The sequence below is a fragment of the Nesoenas mayeri genome, assembly GCF_963082525.1.
Source record: "Nesoenas mayeri genome assembly, contig: SCAFFOLD_155, whole genome shotgun sequence".
NCBI lineage: Eukaryota > Metazoa > Chordata > Aves > Columbiformes > Columbidae > Nesoenas > Nesoenas mayeri.
The window spans coordinates 26,297-42,123 of record NW_027659948.1 but is presented as its reverse complement, the minus strand read 5'-3'; the positions used below and the strand labels follow the sequence as shown (position 1 = coordinate 42,123).

The 15,827-nt window shown below is 67.5% G+C and overlaps 1 protein-coding gene across 2 annotated transcripts; it reads right to left on the bottom strand.

Annotated features, from left to right (window-relative positions):
* Nucleotides 1–383: 383 nt before the first annotated feature.
* FRMD8 (FERM domain containing 8) lies at nt 384–15,195 on the bottom strand. 2 transcript variants are annotated; one of them, XM_080364701.1, is made up of 10 exons: nt 15,069–15,195; nt 13,842–14,009; nt 11,757–11,858; nt 9,970–10,028; nt 8,495–8,661; nt 6,034–6,231; nt 5,052–5,172; nt 3,598–3,801; nt 2,183–2,393; nt 384–632 (listed from the first exon to the last, which is right to left on the bottom strand). In XM_080364701.1, the coding sequence occupies exons 1-10, from the start codon at nt 15,112–15,114 to the stop codon at nt 532–534; spliced, it is 1,377 nt and encodes a 458-aa protein (XP_080220827.1). In that variant the 5' UTR covers nt 15,115–15,195; the 3' UTR covers nt 384–531. The 2 variants fall into 2 exon arrangements, with proteins under 2 accessions (XP_080220827.1, XP_080220828.1); XM_080364702.1 differs by lacking the exon at nt 11,757–11,858.
* Nucleotides 15,196–15,827: the final 632 nt, after the last annotated feature.

Sequence of the window (15,827 nt, the reverse complement as noted above, 5' to 3'; positions counted from 1 at the left end):
CCCCGCATTCCCAAATATGGGAAAGCGCCCCCGGCGCTGCCATCTATGGGAGGCCACGCCCACCATTTATCCATATATGGGAGGCCACGCCCCCGCATTCCCAAATATGGGAAAGCGCCCCGGCGCTGCCATCGCTGGGAGGCCACGCCCCCATTTATCCATATATGGGAGGGCAAATATGAGCGGTCACGCCCTCTATTTATCCAAATATGGGAGGCCACGCCCCCCGTAGAGCCAAATATGAGCGGCCACGCCCCTCCACAAAATGGCCGCCGTCACGTGGTGCCGCCATTTCGCAGCGGCCCCAAAAATGACCCAAAGTGCCCCGAATAGCCCCAAAAATGACCCAAATTGGCCCGAATCAGCCCCAAAACGAGGGGGGGGGACAGGGGGGGGGTGTGACGCTCACACCCGCGTCCCCATGCGGTTTATTAGTGTCTGTGGGTGGGTCCGGGGGGGGGTGCCCGGACGCCTGGGTCCCCGGGGTGGGGGGGTCCCGGACGCCTGGGTCCCCGGGGGGGTCCGAGGGGGTCAGCCCCGCTCCCCCCCCGGCACGGGCGCGGAGGAGCCGCCCCCCCGCGCGAAGAACGAGGCGGAGCGCCGGGGCGGCCTCACGCGCCGCAGCTGCTGCCCTGGGGGGGCACAGGGGTCAGTGGGGACCCCCCGGCCATTGGGGACAATGGGGACCCCCCCCCGTCATTGGGGACAATGGGACCTCCCTGTCATTGGGGACAATGGGGACCCCCCGGTTAATAGGGATATGGGGACCCCCCCGGTCATTGGGGACAATGGGACCCCCCGGTTAATAGGGATATGGGGAGCCCCCCGTCATTGGGGACATGGGGACCCCCCCAGTCATAGGGACATGGGGACCCCCCTGATTAATAGGGATATGGGGACCCCCCCTGGTCATTGGGGACAATGGGACCCCCCTTGGGTCATAGGGACAATGGGGACCCCCCCCAGTCATAGGAGACAATGGGACCCCCCCGGTCATAGGGACATGGGGACCCCCCCCGTCATAGAGGACAATGGGACTCCCCTGGTTAATAGGGATATGGGGACCCCCCCGTCATTGGGGACAATGGGGACCCCCCCGGTCATAGGGGACAATGGGACCCCCCCCTGGTCATAGGGACATGGGGACCCCCCCGGTCATAGGGGACATGGGGACCCCCGTGTCATAGGGGACAATGGGACCCCCCTGGTTAATAGGGACATGGGGACCCCCCCGGTCATTGGGGACAATGGGGACCCCCTGGTCATTGGGACAATGGGACCCCCCTGTTATTGGGGACAATGGGACCCCCCTGGTTAATAGGGATATGGGGACCCCCCCTGGTCATTGGGGACAATGGGAACCCCCTTGGTTAATAGGGACATGGGGACCCCCCCCAGTCATAGGGGACAATGGGAACCCCCCTGTGGTCATGGGGACATGGGGACCCACATGTCCCCCTGTACCCCCCATCCCCCATGTCCCCCCATGTCCCCCCATGTCCTGTCCCCCTGTCCCCCCATGTCCCCCATATCCCCGCCATGTCCGCTGTCCCCCCATGTCCCCCTGTCCCCCTGTCTCCCCATGTCCCCCTGTCCCCCCAATATCCCCCTATATCCCCCATGTCTCCCTGCCCCCTCATGTCCCCCCATCTCCCCCCATCTCCCCCATGTCCCCCATATCCCCCCATGTGCCCCTGTCCCCCCCATATCCCCCTATCCCCCCATATCCCTCATATCCCCCTGTCCCCCCCATATCCCCCATATCCCCCTATCCCCCCATATCCCTCATGTCCCCCTGTCCCCCCATATCCCTCATGTCCCCCCATGTCCTCATGTCCCCCTGTCCCCCCAATATCCCCCATGTCCCCCTGTCCCCCCCATATCCCCCATGTCCCCCTGTCCCCTCATGTCCTCATGTCCCCCCATGTCCCCCTGACCCCCATGTCCCCCCATCCCCCATATCCCCCATGTCCCCCTGTCCCCCCATGTCCTCATGTCCCCCCATGTCCCCCTGTTCCCCCATGTCCCCCTATGTCTCCATGTCCCCCATATCCCCCATGTCCCCCTGTCCCCCCATGTCCTCATGTCCCCCCATGTCCCCCTGTCCCCCCCATATCCCCTATGTCTCCATGTCCCCCATATCCCCCATGTCCCCCTGTCCCCCCATATACCCCCCCCGCACCGTCGCACACGTAGTCGATCGTGGCCAATCGCTGCGGGCGCGCGCGGGCGCCGCTCTCGTGCCGCCGCGCGGGGGGCGGGGCCTCGGCAGAGGGCGTGGTCTCATCGCGGGGCGGGTCCTCGTCGGTGGGCGTGGCCTCGTCCGGGGGTGGAGCCGGGGAGGCCCCGCCCAGCTCGATGCAGCACTCGATGAGCGCGCTCATCAGCTCCGCCTGGGGGCGGAGTCAGCGGCCGAGCGCGCGCCGAGACCCCAGCCCGGCCCCCCACGTGACCCCCAAGTGTGACCCCCAAGTGTGACCCCCAAGTGACCCCAGGGCCCCCAGAGACCCCCAAATGTGACCCCCAAGTGTGACCCCCAAGTGACTCAGGGCCCCCAGAGACCCCCAAGTGACCCCAAGTGTGACCCCCAAGTGTGACCCCCAAGTGACCCCAAGTGTGACCCCCCAAGTGTGACCCCCAAGTGACCCCTGTGACCCCCAAGTGTGACCCCCAAGTGACCCAGGGCCCCCAGAGACCCCCAAGTGTGACCCTCAACCACCTCCTGTGACCCCCAAGTGTGACCCCCAAGTGACCCCAGGGCCCCCAGAGACCCCCAAATGTGACCCCCAAGCGTGACCCCCAAGTGACCCCGGAGACCCCCAAGTGTGACCCCCAACCAACCCCAGTGCCCCCCAAGTAACCCCCAAGTGTGACCCCCAACCAACCCCAGTGACCCCCAAGTGTGACCCACAAGTGACCCCCAACTACCCCCAGTGACCCCCAAGTGTGACCCCCAAGTGACTCAGGGCCCCCAGAGACCCCCAAGTGTGACCCACAAGTGACCTCCAACTACCCCCAGTGACCCCAAGTGTGACCCCCAAGTGTGACCCCAGTGCCCCCAGCAACCCCCAAGTGACCCCCAACCAGCCCCAGTGACCCCCAAGTGTGACCCCCAACCACCCCCAGTGCCCCCCAAGTGACCCCCAAGTGTGACCCCCATAACCAACCCCAGTGACCCCCAAGTGACACCAGGGACCCCAGAGACCCCCAAGTGTGACCCCCAACCACCCCCAGTGCCCCCCAACCAACCCCAATGACCCCCAAGTGTGACCCCCAACCAACCCCTGTGACCCCCAACTGTGACCCCCAACCAACCCCTGTGACCCCCAAGTGTGACCCCCAACCACCCCCAGTGCCCCCCAACCAACCCCAATGACCCCCAAGTGTGACCCCCAACCAACCCCTGTGACCCCCAACTGTGATCCCCAACCAACCCCTGTGACCCCCAAGTGTGACCTCCAACCACTCCCAGTGCCCCCCAACCAACCCAAATGACCCCCAAGTGCGACCCCCAACCAACCCCTGTGACCCCCAAGTGACCCCAGTGCCCCCCAAGTGTGCCCCCCAACTCCCCCCCCCCGTGTCCGTGGGTCTGACCTGTGGGGAGAAGACCCTGAGCAGCCGGTTCACGGGCGCCCCCTCGTGCTCCCCATCGAACTCCAGCCAGAGCTGGGGGGGCTCCTGCCCCACAGCCCCGTCCTGCCCCACAGCGGCCCCATCCTGCCCCACGGCGCCGTCCTGCCCCACGGCGCCCACCAGCTCCCAGCACAGCTCGGGGTACGTCAGGCTCAGCAGCACTTGCTGGGGGACACGGGGGTCAGACCCACAGCGCCCCCCGCCCCACGGCTGCCCCACAGCGACCCCTGCCCCACAGCGACCCCTGCTCCACAGTGTCCCCATGGGCCCAATCCTGCCCCACAGCGCCCCCTGTCCCACAGCGCCCCCTGCCCCACATCGTCCCCATGGGCCCGATCCTGCCCCACAGCGCCCCCTTGCCCCACAGCAGCCCCATGGGCCCGATTCTGCCCCCCCTGCCCCACGGCTGCCCCATAACTGCCCCTTGGGCCCGATTCTGCCTCACAGCGCCCCCTGCCCCACAGCGCCCCCATGGGCCCGATCCTGCCCCACAGCATTACCCTGCTCCACAGCGTCCCCATGGGCCCGATCCTGCCCCCCAGTGCCCCCATGGGCCCCATCCTGCCCCAGAGCGCCCCCTGCCCCATGGCTGCCCCACAGTGTCCCCATAGGCGCGATTCTGCCCCACAGCGCCCCCTGCCCCACAGCGACCCCATGTGCGCGATCCTGCCCCACAGCATCCCCCTGCCCCACACTGCCCCCATGGGCCCGATTCTGCCCCCCCTGCCCCATGGCTGCCCCACAGCGCCCCCCTGCCCCACAGCGCCCCCTGCCCCACAGCGCCCCTATGGGCCCGATTCTGCCCCCCCTGCCCCACAGCTGCCCCATTACTGCCCCTTGGGCCCGATTCTGCCCCACAGTGTCCCCTGCCCCACAGTGCCTCCATGGGCCCGATCCTGCCCCCCCTGCCCTACAGCATCCCCATGGGCCCGATTCTGCCCCACAGCTCCCCCTGCCCCACAGCGCCCCCTGCCCCACAGCGCCCCCATGGGCCTGATCCTGCCCCACAGCGCCCCCCTGCCCCACAGCGTCCCCATGGGCCCGATTCTGCCTCACAGCTCCCCCTGCCCCACAGCGCCCCCTGCCCCACAGCGCCCCCATGGGCCCGATCCTGCCCCACAGCGCCCCCCTGCCCCACAGTGTCCCCATGGGCCTGATCCTGCCCCACAGCGTTTCCCTGCCCCACAGCGCCCCCATGGGCCCGATCCTGCCCCACAATATCCCCATGGGCCCAATCCTGCCCCACAGCAGCCCCATGGGCCCGATCCTGCCCCCCCGCCCCACGGCTGCCCCACAGCATCCCCTGCCCCACAGCGTCCCTGTGGGCCCGATCCTGCCCCACAGCGCCCCCTGCCCCACAGCTCCCCTGCCCCACGGCTGCCCCACGGCTGCCCCACAGCGCCCCCCCCCCTCACCTGCTGGCGGGGGTCGATGATGGTGACGCCGTCCAGCCCCACGGCCACGCGCACGGGGCGCAGCCCCCGGCCCAGCAGCCCCGCGGGGGGGCGCTCGATGGCGCCCGCGAAGAACGCGCAGCTGCGGACCGGACGCCTGGGTCCCCGGACGCCTGGGTCCCTCCCGGACGCCTGGGTCCCCATCCCGAACTCCTGGGTCCCTCCCACACTCCTGGGTACCCATCCCGAACACCTGGGTCCCTCCCGGACGCCTGGGTCCCTTGGGGCACTCCTGGGTCCCTTGGGGCACTCCTGGGTCCCCTCCCAAACACCTGGGTCCCTTGGGCACTCCTGGGTCCCTCCCGCACTCCCAGTTCCCTCCGAGGTCCCTTGGGGCACTCCTGGGTCCCCGCCTTGGGGCACTCCTGGGTCCCGGGGCACTCCTGGGTCCCTTGGGGCACTCCAGGGTCCCTCCTGGGTGCCCCCCTTGGGGCACTCCTGGGTCCTCCCACGCTCCCAAGTCCCTTGGGGCACTGCCGGGTCCCTTGGGGCACTCCTGGGTCCCGGGGCACTCCTGGGTCCCCCCACACTCCTGGGTCCGTCCCAGTCCCTTGGGGCACTCCTGGGTCCCCCTCTTGGGGCACTCCCGGGTCCCGGGGCACTCCTGGGTCCCCGGGGCACTCCTGGGTCCTCCCACGCTCCCAAGTCCCTTGGGGCACTCCTGGGTCCCGGGGCACTCCTGGGTCCACGGGGCACTCCTGGGTCCCTCTTGGGGCACTCCTGGGTCCCTTGGGGCACTCCTGGGTCCCTGGGGCACTCCTGGGTCCCTCTTGGGGCATTCCTGGGTCCCTTGGGGCACTCCTGGGTCACTCCCTTGGGGCACTCCTGGGTCCTGGGGCACTCCTGGGTCCCTCTTGGGGCACTCCTGGGTCACTCCCTTGGGGCACTCCTGGGTCCCTTGGGGCACTCCTGGGTCCCTCCTGGGGCACTCCTGGGTCCTCACCCGTAGCAGGGCAGGCGGTGGCAGCTCCGCAGGAAGTCCCGGCAGAGGCGCGCGGGGGGGGCGGGGCCGGGCGGGGTCCGCGCGAACGCCGCGCGCAGCTGCTCCTCGGGGGCGGGGCCGCGCGCGCCCCGGCGCAGCAGCGCCCCCCAGCGGCCCCCCCGCGCCCGCGCGCGCGGCAGCAGCGCCCCCAGCAGCGGCCTGGGGGCGGGGCCAACGTCAGACCGCGGGGCGGGGCCGGGGGCGGGGCCTCCGTCAGACCGCGGGGCGGGGCCGGGGGCGGGGCCTCCGTCAGACCGCGGGGCGGGGCCGGGGGCGGGGCCAACGTCAGACCGCAGGGTGGGGCTGGGGGCGGGGCCAACGTCAGACCGCAGGGCGGGGCTGGGGGCGGGGCCAACGTCAGACCGCGGAGCTGGGCCGGGGGCGGGGCCAACGTCAGACCGCGGGGCGGGGCCGGGGGCGGGGCCTCCGTCAGACCGCGGGGCGGGGCTGAGGGCGGGGCCAACGTCAGACCGCGGGGCGGGGCTGGGGGCGGGGATAGGGGGCGGGGCCACAGTCAGATGGCGGGGCGGGGCTGAGGGGCGGGGCCACAAGTCAGGCTGCAGGGCGGGGCTAGGGGGCGGAGCCACAGTCAGACCGTGGGGCGGCGCTGGGGGCGGGGCTAGGGGGCGGGGCCACCGTCAGACCGCGGGGCGGGGCTGGGGGGCGGGGATAGGGGGGCTAGGGGGCGGAGCCACAGTCAGCGGGTGGAGCAGGGCTAGGGGGCGGGGCTAGGGGGCAGAGCTAGGGGGTGGGGCTAGGGGGCGGAGTCACGCGGCAGCCGGCGGGGTGGGGCTAGGGGGCGGGGCTAGGGGGTGGAGCCACGGGTCAGGCTGTGGGGCAGAGCCAGGGGGCGGAGCTATGGGGCACAACCTATGGGCCAGTCTATGTGTCTCTATGTGTCTCTATTGGTCAGTCTATGGGTCAATCTATGGGTCAGTCTATGGGTCTCACCGCAGCGTCTGTGCCGTGTGCCGCTGTGGGTCGAAGGGCCCCAGGGGCTGTGGGGCAGTGTCTATGGGTCTCTATAGGTGTCTATGGGTCTCTATGGGTCTCTACGGTCTCTATGAGTCTCTATGGTCTCTATGGGTCTCCATGGGTGTCTATGGGTCTCTATGTGTCTCTATGTGTCTCTATGGGTCAATCCATGGGTCTCACCGCAGCGTCTGCGCCGTGTGCCGCTGGGGGTCGAAGGGCCCCAGGGGCTGTGGGGCAGTGTCTATGGGTCTCTATGGTCTCTATGGTCTCTATGGGTCTCTATGGTCTCTATGGGTGTCTATGGGTCAATCTATGGGTCTCTGTGGGTCTCACCGCAGGGTGTCGGCCGTGTGCCGCTGTGGGTCGAAGGGCCCCAGGGGCTGTGGGGCCGTGTCTATGGGTCTCTATGGGTCTCTATGATCTCTATGGGTGTCTATGTGTCTCTATGAGTCTCTATGGTCTCTATGGGTCTCCATGGGTGTCTATGGGTCTCTATGTGTCTCTATGTGTCTCTATGGGTCAATCCATGGGTCTCACCGCAGCGTGTCGGCCGTGTGCCGCTGTGGGTCGAAGGGCCCCAGGGGCTGTGGGGCCGTGTCTATGGGTCTCTATGGGTCTCTATGATCTCTATGGGTGTCTATGTGTCTCTATGTGTCTCTATGGTCTCTATGGTCTCTATGTGTCTCTATGGTCTCTATGGTCTCTATGTATCTCTATGGTCTCTATGGGTGTCTATGGGTCAATCTATGGGTCTCTGTGGGTCTCACCGCAGGGTGTCGGCCGTGTGCCGCTGTGGGTCGAAGGGCCCCAGGGGCTGTGGGGCAGTGTCTATGGGTCTCTATGTCTCTCTATGTATCTCTATGGTCTCTATGGTCTCTATGGGTGTCTATAGGTCAGTCTATGGGTGTCTATGGGTCAATCTATGGGTCTCTGTGGGTCTCACCGCAGGGTGTCGGCCGTGTGCCGCTGTGGGTCGAAGGGCCCCAGGGGCTGTGGGGCAGTGTCTATGGGTCTCTGTGTCTCTCTATGTATCTCTATGGTCTCTATGGTCTCTATGGGTGTCTATAGGTCAGTCTATGGGTGTCTATGGGTCAATCTATGGGTCTCTGTGGGTCTCACCGCAGGGTGTCGGCCGTGTGCCGCTGTGGGTCGAAGGGCCCCAGGGGCTGTGGGGCAGTGTCTATGGGTCTCTATGGGTCTCTATGTGTCTCTATGGGTCAATCCATGGGTCTCACCGCAGCGTGTTGGCCGTGTGCCGCTGTGGGTCGAAGGGCCCCAGGGGCTGTGGGGCCGTGTCTATGGGTCTCTATGGGTCTCTATGATCTCTATGGGTGTCTATGTGTCTCTATGTGTCTCTATGTGTCTCTATGGTCTCTATGGTCTCTATGTGTCTCTATGGTCTCTATGGGTGTCTATGGGTCAATCTATGGGTCTCTGTGGGTCTCACCGCAGGGTGTCGGCCGTGTGCCGCTGTGGGTCGAAGGGCCCCATGTCCAGGCGGCACAGCAGCGCCCCCAGCTGGACGCTCTGGGGCGGCTCCAGCGCCCAGCGCCCGGACACCAGCTGCTCCCGCGCCGCCCCCACCAGCAGCCGCAGCAGCGCCTCCTCCTGCACCTGTGGGGCACTATGGGTCACTATGGGTCACTATGGGGCACCATGGGGCTCTATGGGTCAGTATGGGGCACCATGGGGCTCTATGGGGCTCTATGGGGCACCCCCACCAGCAGCCGCAGCAGCGCCTCCTGCTGCACCTGTGGGGCACCGTGGGGCACTGTGGGGCTCTATGGGGCACCATGGGGCTCTATGGGGCACTATGGGTCACTATGGGGCTCTATGGGGCACCATGGGGCTCTATGGGTCAGTATGGGGCTTTATGGGTCACTATGGCCGCCCCCACCAGCAGCCGCAGCAGCGCCTCCTCCTGCACCTGTGGGGCACCGTGGGTCAGTGTGGGTCACTATGGGGCTCTATGGGTCACTATGGGGCTCTATGGGGCTCTATGGGCGCCCCCACCAGCAGCCGCAGCAGCGCCTCCTCCTGCACCTATAGGACACTATGGGTCACCGTGGGGCTCTATGGGGCTCTATGGGTCACTATGGGGCTCTATGGGTCACTGTGGGGCTCTATGGGGCTCTATGGGTCACTATGGGGCTCTATGGGTCACTATGGGCACCCCCACCAGCAGCCGCAGCAGCGCCTCCTCCTGCACCTATAGGGACACTATGGGTCACTATGGGGCTCTATGGGGCACCATGGGGCTCTATGGGGCTCTATGGGTCACTATGGGGCTCTATGGGTCACTATGGGCGCCTCCACCAGCAGCCGCAGCAGCGCCTCCTCCTGCACCTGTGGGGCACCGTGGGGCACTGTGGGTCAGTGTGGGGCTCTATGGGGCTCTATGGGTCAGTATGGGGCTCTATGGGTCACTATGGGGCACCATGGGGCTCTATGGGTCACTATGGGGCTCTATGGGTCACCATGGGCGCCCCCACCAGCAGCCGCAGCAGCGCCTCCTCCTGCACCTATAGGACACTATGGGTCAGTATGGGTCACTATGGGGCACCATGGGGCTCTATGGGTCAGTATGGGGCTCTATGGGTCAGTATGGGGCACCATGGGGCTCTATGGGGCTCTATGGGGCACCCTCACCAGCAGCTGCAGCAGCGCCTCCTGCTGCACCTGTGGGGCACTGTGGGTCACCATGGGGCTCTATGGGGCACTATGGATCACCACACTTTGGGGTCTCAGCCCCATCCCTTGAGGTCCCAGCCCCACACTTGGGGGTCTCAGCCCCACCCCTTGAGGTCCCAGCCCCACACTTGGGGGTCCCAGCCCCACCCCCTGTGGTCCCAGCCCCACCCCCTGGGGTTCCAGCCCCACACATGGGGGTCCCGCCCCACACTTGGGGGTCCCGCCCCACACCTCCAGCTCGCGGCTCTTGGGGAAGAACACGCTCCGGCGCAGCTGCAGACACGGCTCGTCTGGGGGGAGGGGTCAGGGGGGACCCCAAACACATGGGGACCCCCCGACCCCCAGAGACCCCCAGAGTCCCCCAGGGACCCCCCCGAACCCCCAGGGACCCCCCGACCCCCAGAGACCCCCAGAGACCCAGAGACCCCCCTGAACACACGGGGACCCCCGGGGACCCCCCAAACACACAGCGACCCCCAAACTCCCAGGGACCTCCAGGGACCCCCAGAGACCCCCCCAAACACAGGGGGACCCCCAGAGACGCCCCAGAACCCACAGGGCCCCCCCCAAACACACAGGGATCCCCCATGGACCCCCAGAGACCCCATGGGTACCCCCAAAACCCCCATGTCACCAGTGTCCCCAGTGTCACCCCTGGTGATGTCCCCATGTCCCCATATCCCCCCACAGTGTCACTCACCCCTGGCAATGTCCCCATGTCCCCATGATGTCCCCATGTCCCCACATCCCCACGTCCCCACGTCCCCATATCCCCATATCTCCATGTCCCCATGTCCCCATGTCCCCATGCTGTCCCCATGTCCCTTGTCCCCCTGTCCCCATGCTGTCCCCATGTTGTCCCCATGCTGTCCCCAGTGTCACTCACCGCGGGCGATGTCCCCCTGTCCCCATATCTCCATGCTGTCCCCATGTCCCCCCCCATTGTCACTCACCGTGGGCGATGTTCCCATGTCCCCATGTCCCCATATCCCCATGCTGTCCCCATGTCCCATGTCCCATGTCCCCTGTCCCCATGTCCCCTGTCCCCATGTCCCCATGCTGTCCCCATGCTGTCCCAGTGTCACTCACCGCGGGCGATGTCCCCCTGTCCCCATATCCCCATGTCCCCATGTCCCCTGTCCCCACTGTCACTCACTGCGGGCGATGTCCCCATGTCCCCATGTCCCCTGTCCCCTGTCCCCATATCCCCATGCTGTCCCCATGTCCCCTGTCCCCGTGTCACTCACCGCAGGCGATGTCCCCATGTCCCCATATCCCCATGTCCCCCGTCCCCCTGTCCCCTGTCCCCTGTCCCAGTGTCACTCACCGCGGGCGATGTCCCCCTGTCCCCATATCCCCGTGTCCCCATGTCCCCTGTCCCCATGTCCCTATGTCCCCGTGTCCCCATATCCCCATGTCCCCATGTCCCCTGTCCCCGTGTCACTCACCGCGGGTGATGTCCCCATATCCTCATGTCCCCATGCTGTCCCCATGTCCCCATGCTGTCCTCATATCCCCATGCTGTCTCACTGTCCCCTGTCCCCGTGTCACTCACCGCGGGCGATGTCCCCATGTCCCCATGTCCCCATGTCCCCATGTCCCCATGTCCCCATGTCCCCATATCCCCATGTCCCCATATCCCCTGTCCCCTGTCCCCGTGTCACTCACCGCGGGCGATGTCCCCATGTCCCCATGTCCCCATGTCCCCATGTCCCCATGTCCCCATGTCCCCATGCTGTCCCCATGTCCCCATGCTGTCCCCTGTCCCCTGTCCCCGTGTCACTCACCGCGGGCGATGTCCCCATGTCCCCATGTCCCCATGTCCCCATATCCCCATGCTGTCCCCATGCTGTCCCCATGCTGTCCCCATGCTGTCCCCTGTCCCCTGTCCCCGTGTCACTCACCGCGGGCGATGTCCCCATGTCCCCATGTCCCCATGCTGTCCCCATGTCCCCATATCCCCATGCTGTCCCCATGTCCCCATGCTGTCCCCTGTCCCCTGTCCCCGTGTCACTCACCGCGGGCGATGTCCCCGGCGCTCCCGGTGCTGAATCGCAGCAGCAGCTCCGGCCATTGCCGGGCCAGGCGCAGGGGGCGGTGCCGCGGCTTCAGCTGCACCTCTGGGGACATGGGGACATCATGGGACATCATGGGGACATGGGACAGCATGGGACAGCATGGGACAGCATGGGACATGGGGGCGGTGCCGCGGCTTCAGCTGCACCTCTGGGGACATGGGGACATCATGGGGACATCATGGGGACATGGGACAGCATGGGACACATGGGGACATCATGGGACAGCATGGGACATCATGGGACATGGGACACATGGGACATCATGGGACATCATGGGACACATGGGACATCATGGGACACATGGGGACATCATGGGACATCATGGGACATCATGGGACACATGGGACATCATGGGACACATGGGGACATCATGGGACATCATGGGACACATGGGACATCATGGGACATCATGGGACACATGGGACACATGGGACACATGGGACATCATGGGACACATGGGACACATGGGACACATGGGACATCATGGGACACATGGGGACATCATGGGACACATGGGACATCATGGGGACATCATGGGACATCATGGGACATCATGGGACATGGGGGCGGTGCCGCGGCTTCAGCTGCACCTCTGGGGACATACATGGGACATGAGACATCACGGGACATCATGGGACATCATGGGACAGCATGGGACACATAGGACATCATGGGACAGCATGGGACATCATGGGACACATGGGACACATGGGACATCATGGGACAGCATGGGACACATAGGACATCATGGGATAGCATGGGACATCATGGGACACATGGGACATCATGAGACATCATGGGACATCATGGGACAGCATGGGACACATAGGACATCATGGGACATCATGGGACACATGGGACATCATGGGACATCATGGGACATCATGGGACACATGGGACAGGACACGGGGGCGGTGCCGCGGCTTCAGCTGCACCTCTGGGGACACATGGGGACATCATGGGACAGCATGGGACAGCATGGGACACATGGGACATCATGGGACATGGGACATCATGGGACATCATGGGACATGGGACATCATGGGACATGGGACATCATGGGACATCATGGGACACATGGGGACATGGGACACATGGGACATCATGGGACATGGGACATCATGGGACATCATGGGACACATGGGGACATGGGACACATGGGACATCATGGGACATGGGACATCATGGGACACATGGGACAGGACATGGGACATGGGACAGGATATGGGACAGGACATGGGACATGGGGACATGGGACAGGACATGGGGACAGTGACACAGCTTCAGCTGCATCTCTGGGACATGGGGACACATGGGACATGGGACATCATGGGACATGGGAACCCATGGGGATGTAGGGAGAACCACAGGGACATGAGCACCCACAGGGACACGGGGACCCATGGGCACCCCCAGGGACACGAGCACCCATGGGGACACGAGCACCCACAACCACCCACGGGGACACGGGCACCCATGGGGACACAGGCACCCATGGGGACATGGGCACCCATGGGGACATGGGCACCCATGACGACCCATGGGGACACGGGGTCCCACAGGGACATGGGGACCCACAGCCACCCACGGGGACACAGGTACCCACGGGGACACGAGCACCCATGGGGACATGGGCACCCATGGGGACACAGGCACCCATGGGGACACAGGCACCCATGGGCACCCATGGGGACACGAGCACCCACAGGGATATGGGCACCCACAATCACCCACGAGGACACAGGCACCCACGGGGACACGGGCACCCACGGGGACATGGGGTCCTACAGGGACATGGGGACCCACAGCCACCCATAGGGACACAGGGACCCACAGCCACCCACGGGGACACAGGCACCCACAGCCACCCATAGGGACACGGGCACCCGTGGACACTCACGGACCCACGGGCATCCACAACCACCCCACGGGGACCCACGCGCACCCACGGGACACGCGCACCCCCCGTCGCGCGCCGGCCGCCTCGCCGCGGCGGGGTCTCGAACCCTGGTCCCCCGGTCTCACCCAGCAGCGGCGAGCTGAGCCACAGCGCCAGCGCCTCGGCGGCCACGGGCGGCAGCAGCAGCGCCCCCTGCAGGCGGCGCAGCAGCTCCCCGGCCGTGGGGCCCGGCGGCGGCTCCAGCGGCAGCGGCACCGCCGACCCGCCCGGCAGGAACAGCAGCGCGGGGGGGGCTGCATGGGGGGAGGGGGGGTTAGTGGGACCCCCGGGACCCCCAGAGCCACCGGGATCCCCCGGGAACCCCCGACCCGCCCGGCAGGAACAGCAGCGCGGGGGGGGCTGCATGGGGGGGGGGTTAGTGGGACCCCCGGGACCCCCCCACAGCCACCGGGACCCCCCACAGAACCACCGGGACCCCCCACAGAACCACCGGGACCCCCCCGACCCGCCCGGCAGGAACAGCAGCGCGGGGGGGGCTGCATGTTGGGGGGGGGGGTTAGTGGGACCCCCGGGACCCCCCCACAGCCACCGGGACCCCCCACAGAACCACCGGGACCCCCCCGACCCGTCCGGCAGGAACAGCAGCGCGGGGGGGGCTGCATGGGGGGGGGCGGGGTTAGTGGGACCCCCGGGAGCCCCCCAGAACAACCGGGACCCAGCGGGACCCCCCCACAGCCACCGGGACCCCCCGGGACCCCCCCGACCCGTCCGGCAGGAACAGCAGCGCGGGGGGGGCTGGGGGTCAGCGGGACCCCCCCCAGACCAACGGGACCCCCCAGGGAACCCCCAGAACCACTGGGACCCCCCCCCAAAACCACCGGGACACCCCCAGACCCACCGGGACCCCCCCACAACCACCGGGACCCCCCTGAGCCAACGGGACCCCCCCCCAAACCACCGGGACACCCCCAGAACAACGGGACCCCCCAAGGGACCCCCAGACCCACCGGGACCCCCCGGGAACCCCCAGAACCACTGGGACCCCTCGGGACTCCCCTGAACCACCGGGACCCCCCAGAACAACCGGGACCCCCCCCAAGGGTCCCCCAAGAACCCCCAGGACCCACCGGGACCCCCCGGAACTCGGGGTCCGCCCCCGCAGCCCCTCCCGCAGAGGGACCCAGGCGTCCGGGCCCCCCCCAGACCCACCGGGACCCCCAAGAACCACCGGGACCCCCCGGAACCCCAAGAACCCCCGGGACCCACCGGGACCCCCCGGAACTCGGGGTCCGCCCCCGCAGCCCCTCCCGCAGAGGGACCCAGGCGTCCGGGCCCCCTCCCCCCCCCCTCACCGTTAGCGCCGGGGGCGCCGCTCGCCCCCTCCCCCTCCCCCTCCATGCCCGGGGTCACGGCGGGGTCACCGCTGCGGGGTCACCGCGGGGTCACGGCACCGGGGGCTCCGAGCGCCCGTTCCCGCCGCCGGGCGGAAGAGCCGCGGGTCGAGGGGGCGGAGCCACGGCGAACCACGTGACCCCACACCTCTCAAGCCACGCCCCTCCCTGCCGAGGCCGCGCCCCCTGGCGGCGGGGAGGGGGCGGAGCGGCGGGGACTCCTCCAGGGGTCCCGGGGCGGGGGTTGGGGGTCCCGGGGGGGGTTTGGGGGTCCCGGGGGGGTTTTGGGGTCCCGTGGCGGCGCAGGAAGAGGCGGAGCCGCTGTACGAAGTATAGAACCGTGTATTCCTCTGTGCGCGGCGGAGGGGGGGCCCGAGGGGGGGGGCACACACAGAATTGGGGGCGCCCCGAGTTTTGGGGGGGCGAAGGGGACACCCGGAGCGGGGGGGGGGGGGCGGAGGGGGGGGGGGATCCCGACCCCATGGGGGGCTTCAAATTAAAAACCGAACCCAAACAAAGACCCGGGGGGGGGGGGGAATGGGGGGTATTTTGGGGGGGGGGGAGGGGGGGGTGTGACTGTGTGTGTTCCCCCCCCGCCCCGTTGCTTTGGGGACACACGCGGGACCGCGATGGGGTCACCGATGGGGTCACCGATGGGGTCACCGCGGAGGTCACCCGGGGTCACCGATGGGGTCACCAGGGGTCACCAGGGGGGTCCCC

What these genes read in the sequence shown, in the direction of transcription:
- FRMD8 (XM_080364701.1), bottom strand. Translation starts at nt 15,114, where the DNA reads ATGGAGGGGGAGGGGGAGGGGGCGAGCGGCGCCCCCGGCGCTAACG. An exon ending in TCAGGGTCTTCTCCCCACAG is followed by an intron (nt 2,394 to 3,597) that starts GTCAGACCCACG and finishes CTCCGCCCCCAG; the next exon opens with GCGGAGCTGATGAGCGCGCT. An exon ending in GATCGACTACGTGTGCGACG is followed by an intron (nt 633 to 2,182) that starts GTGCGGGGGGGG and finishes GTGCCCCCCCAG; the next exon opens with GGCAGCAGCTGCGGCGCGTG.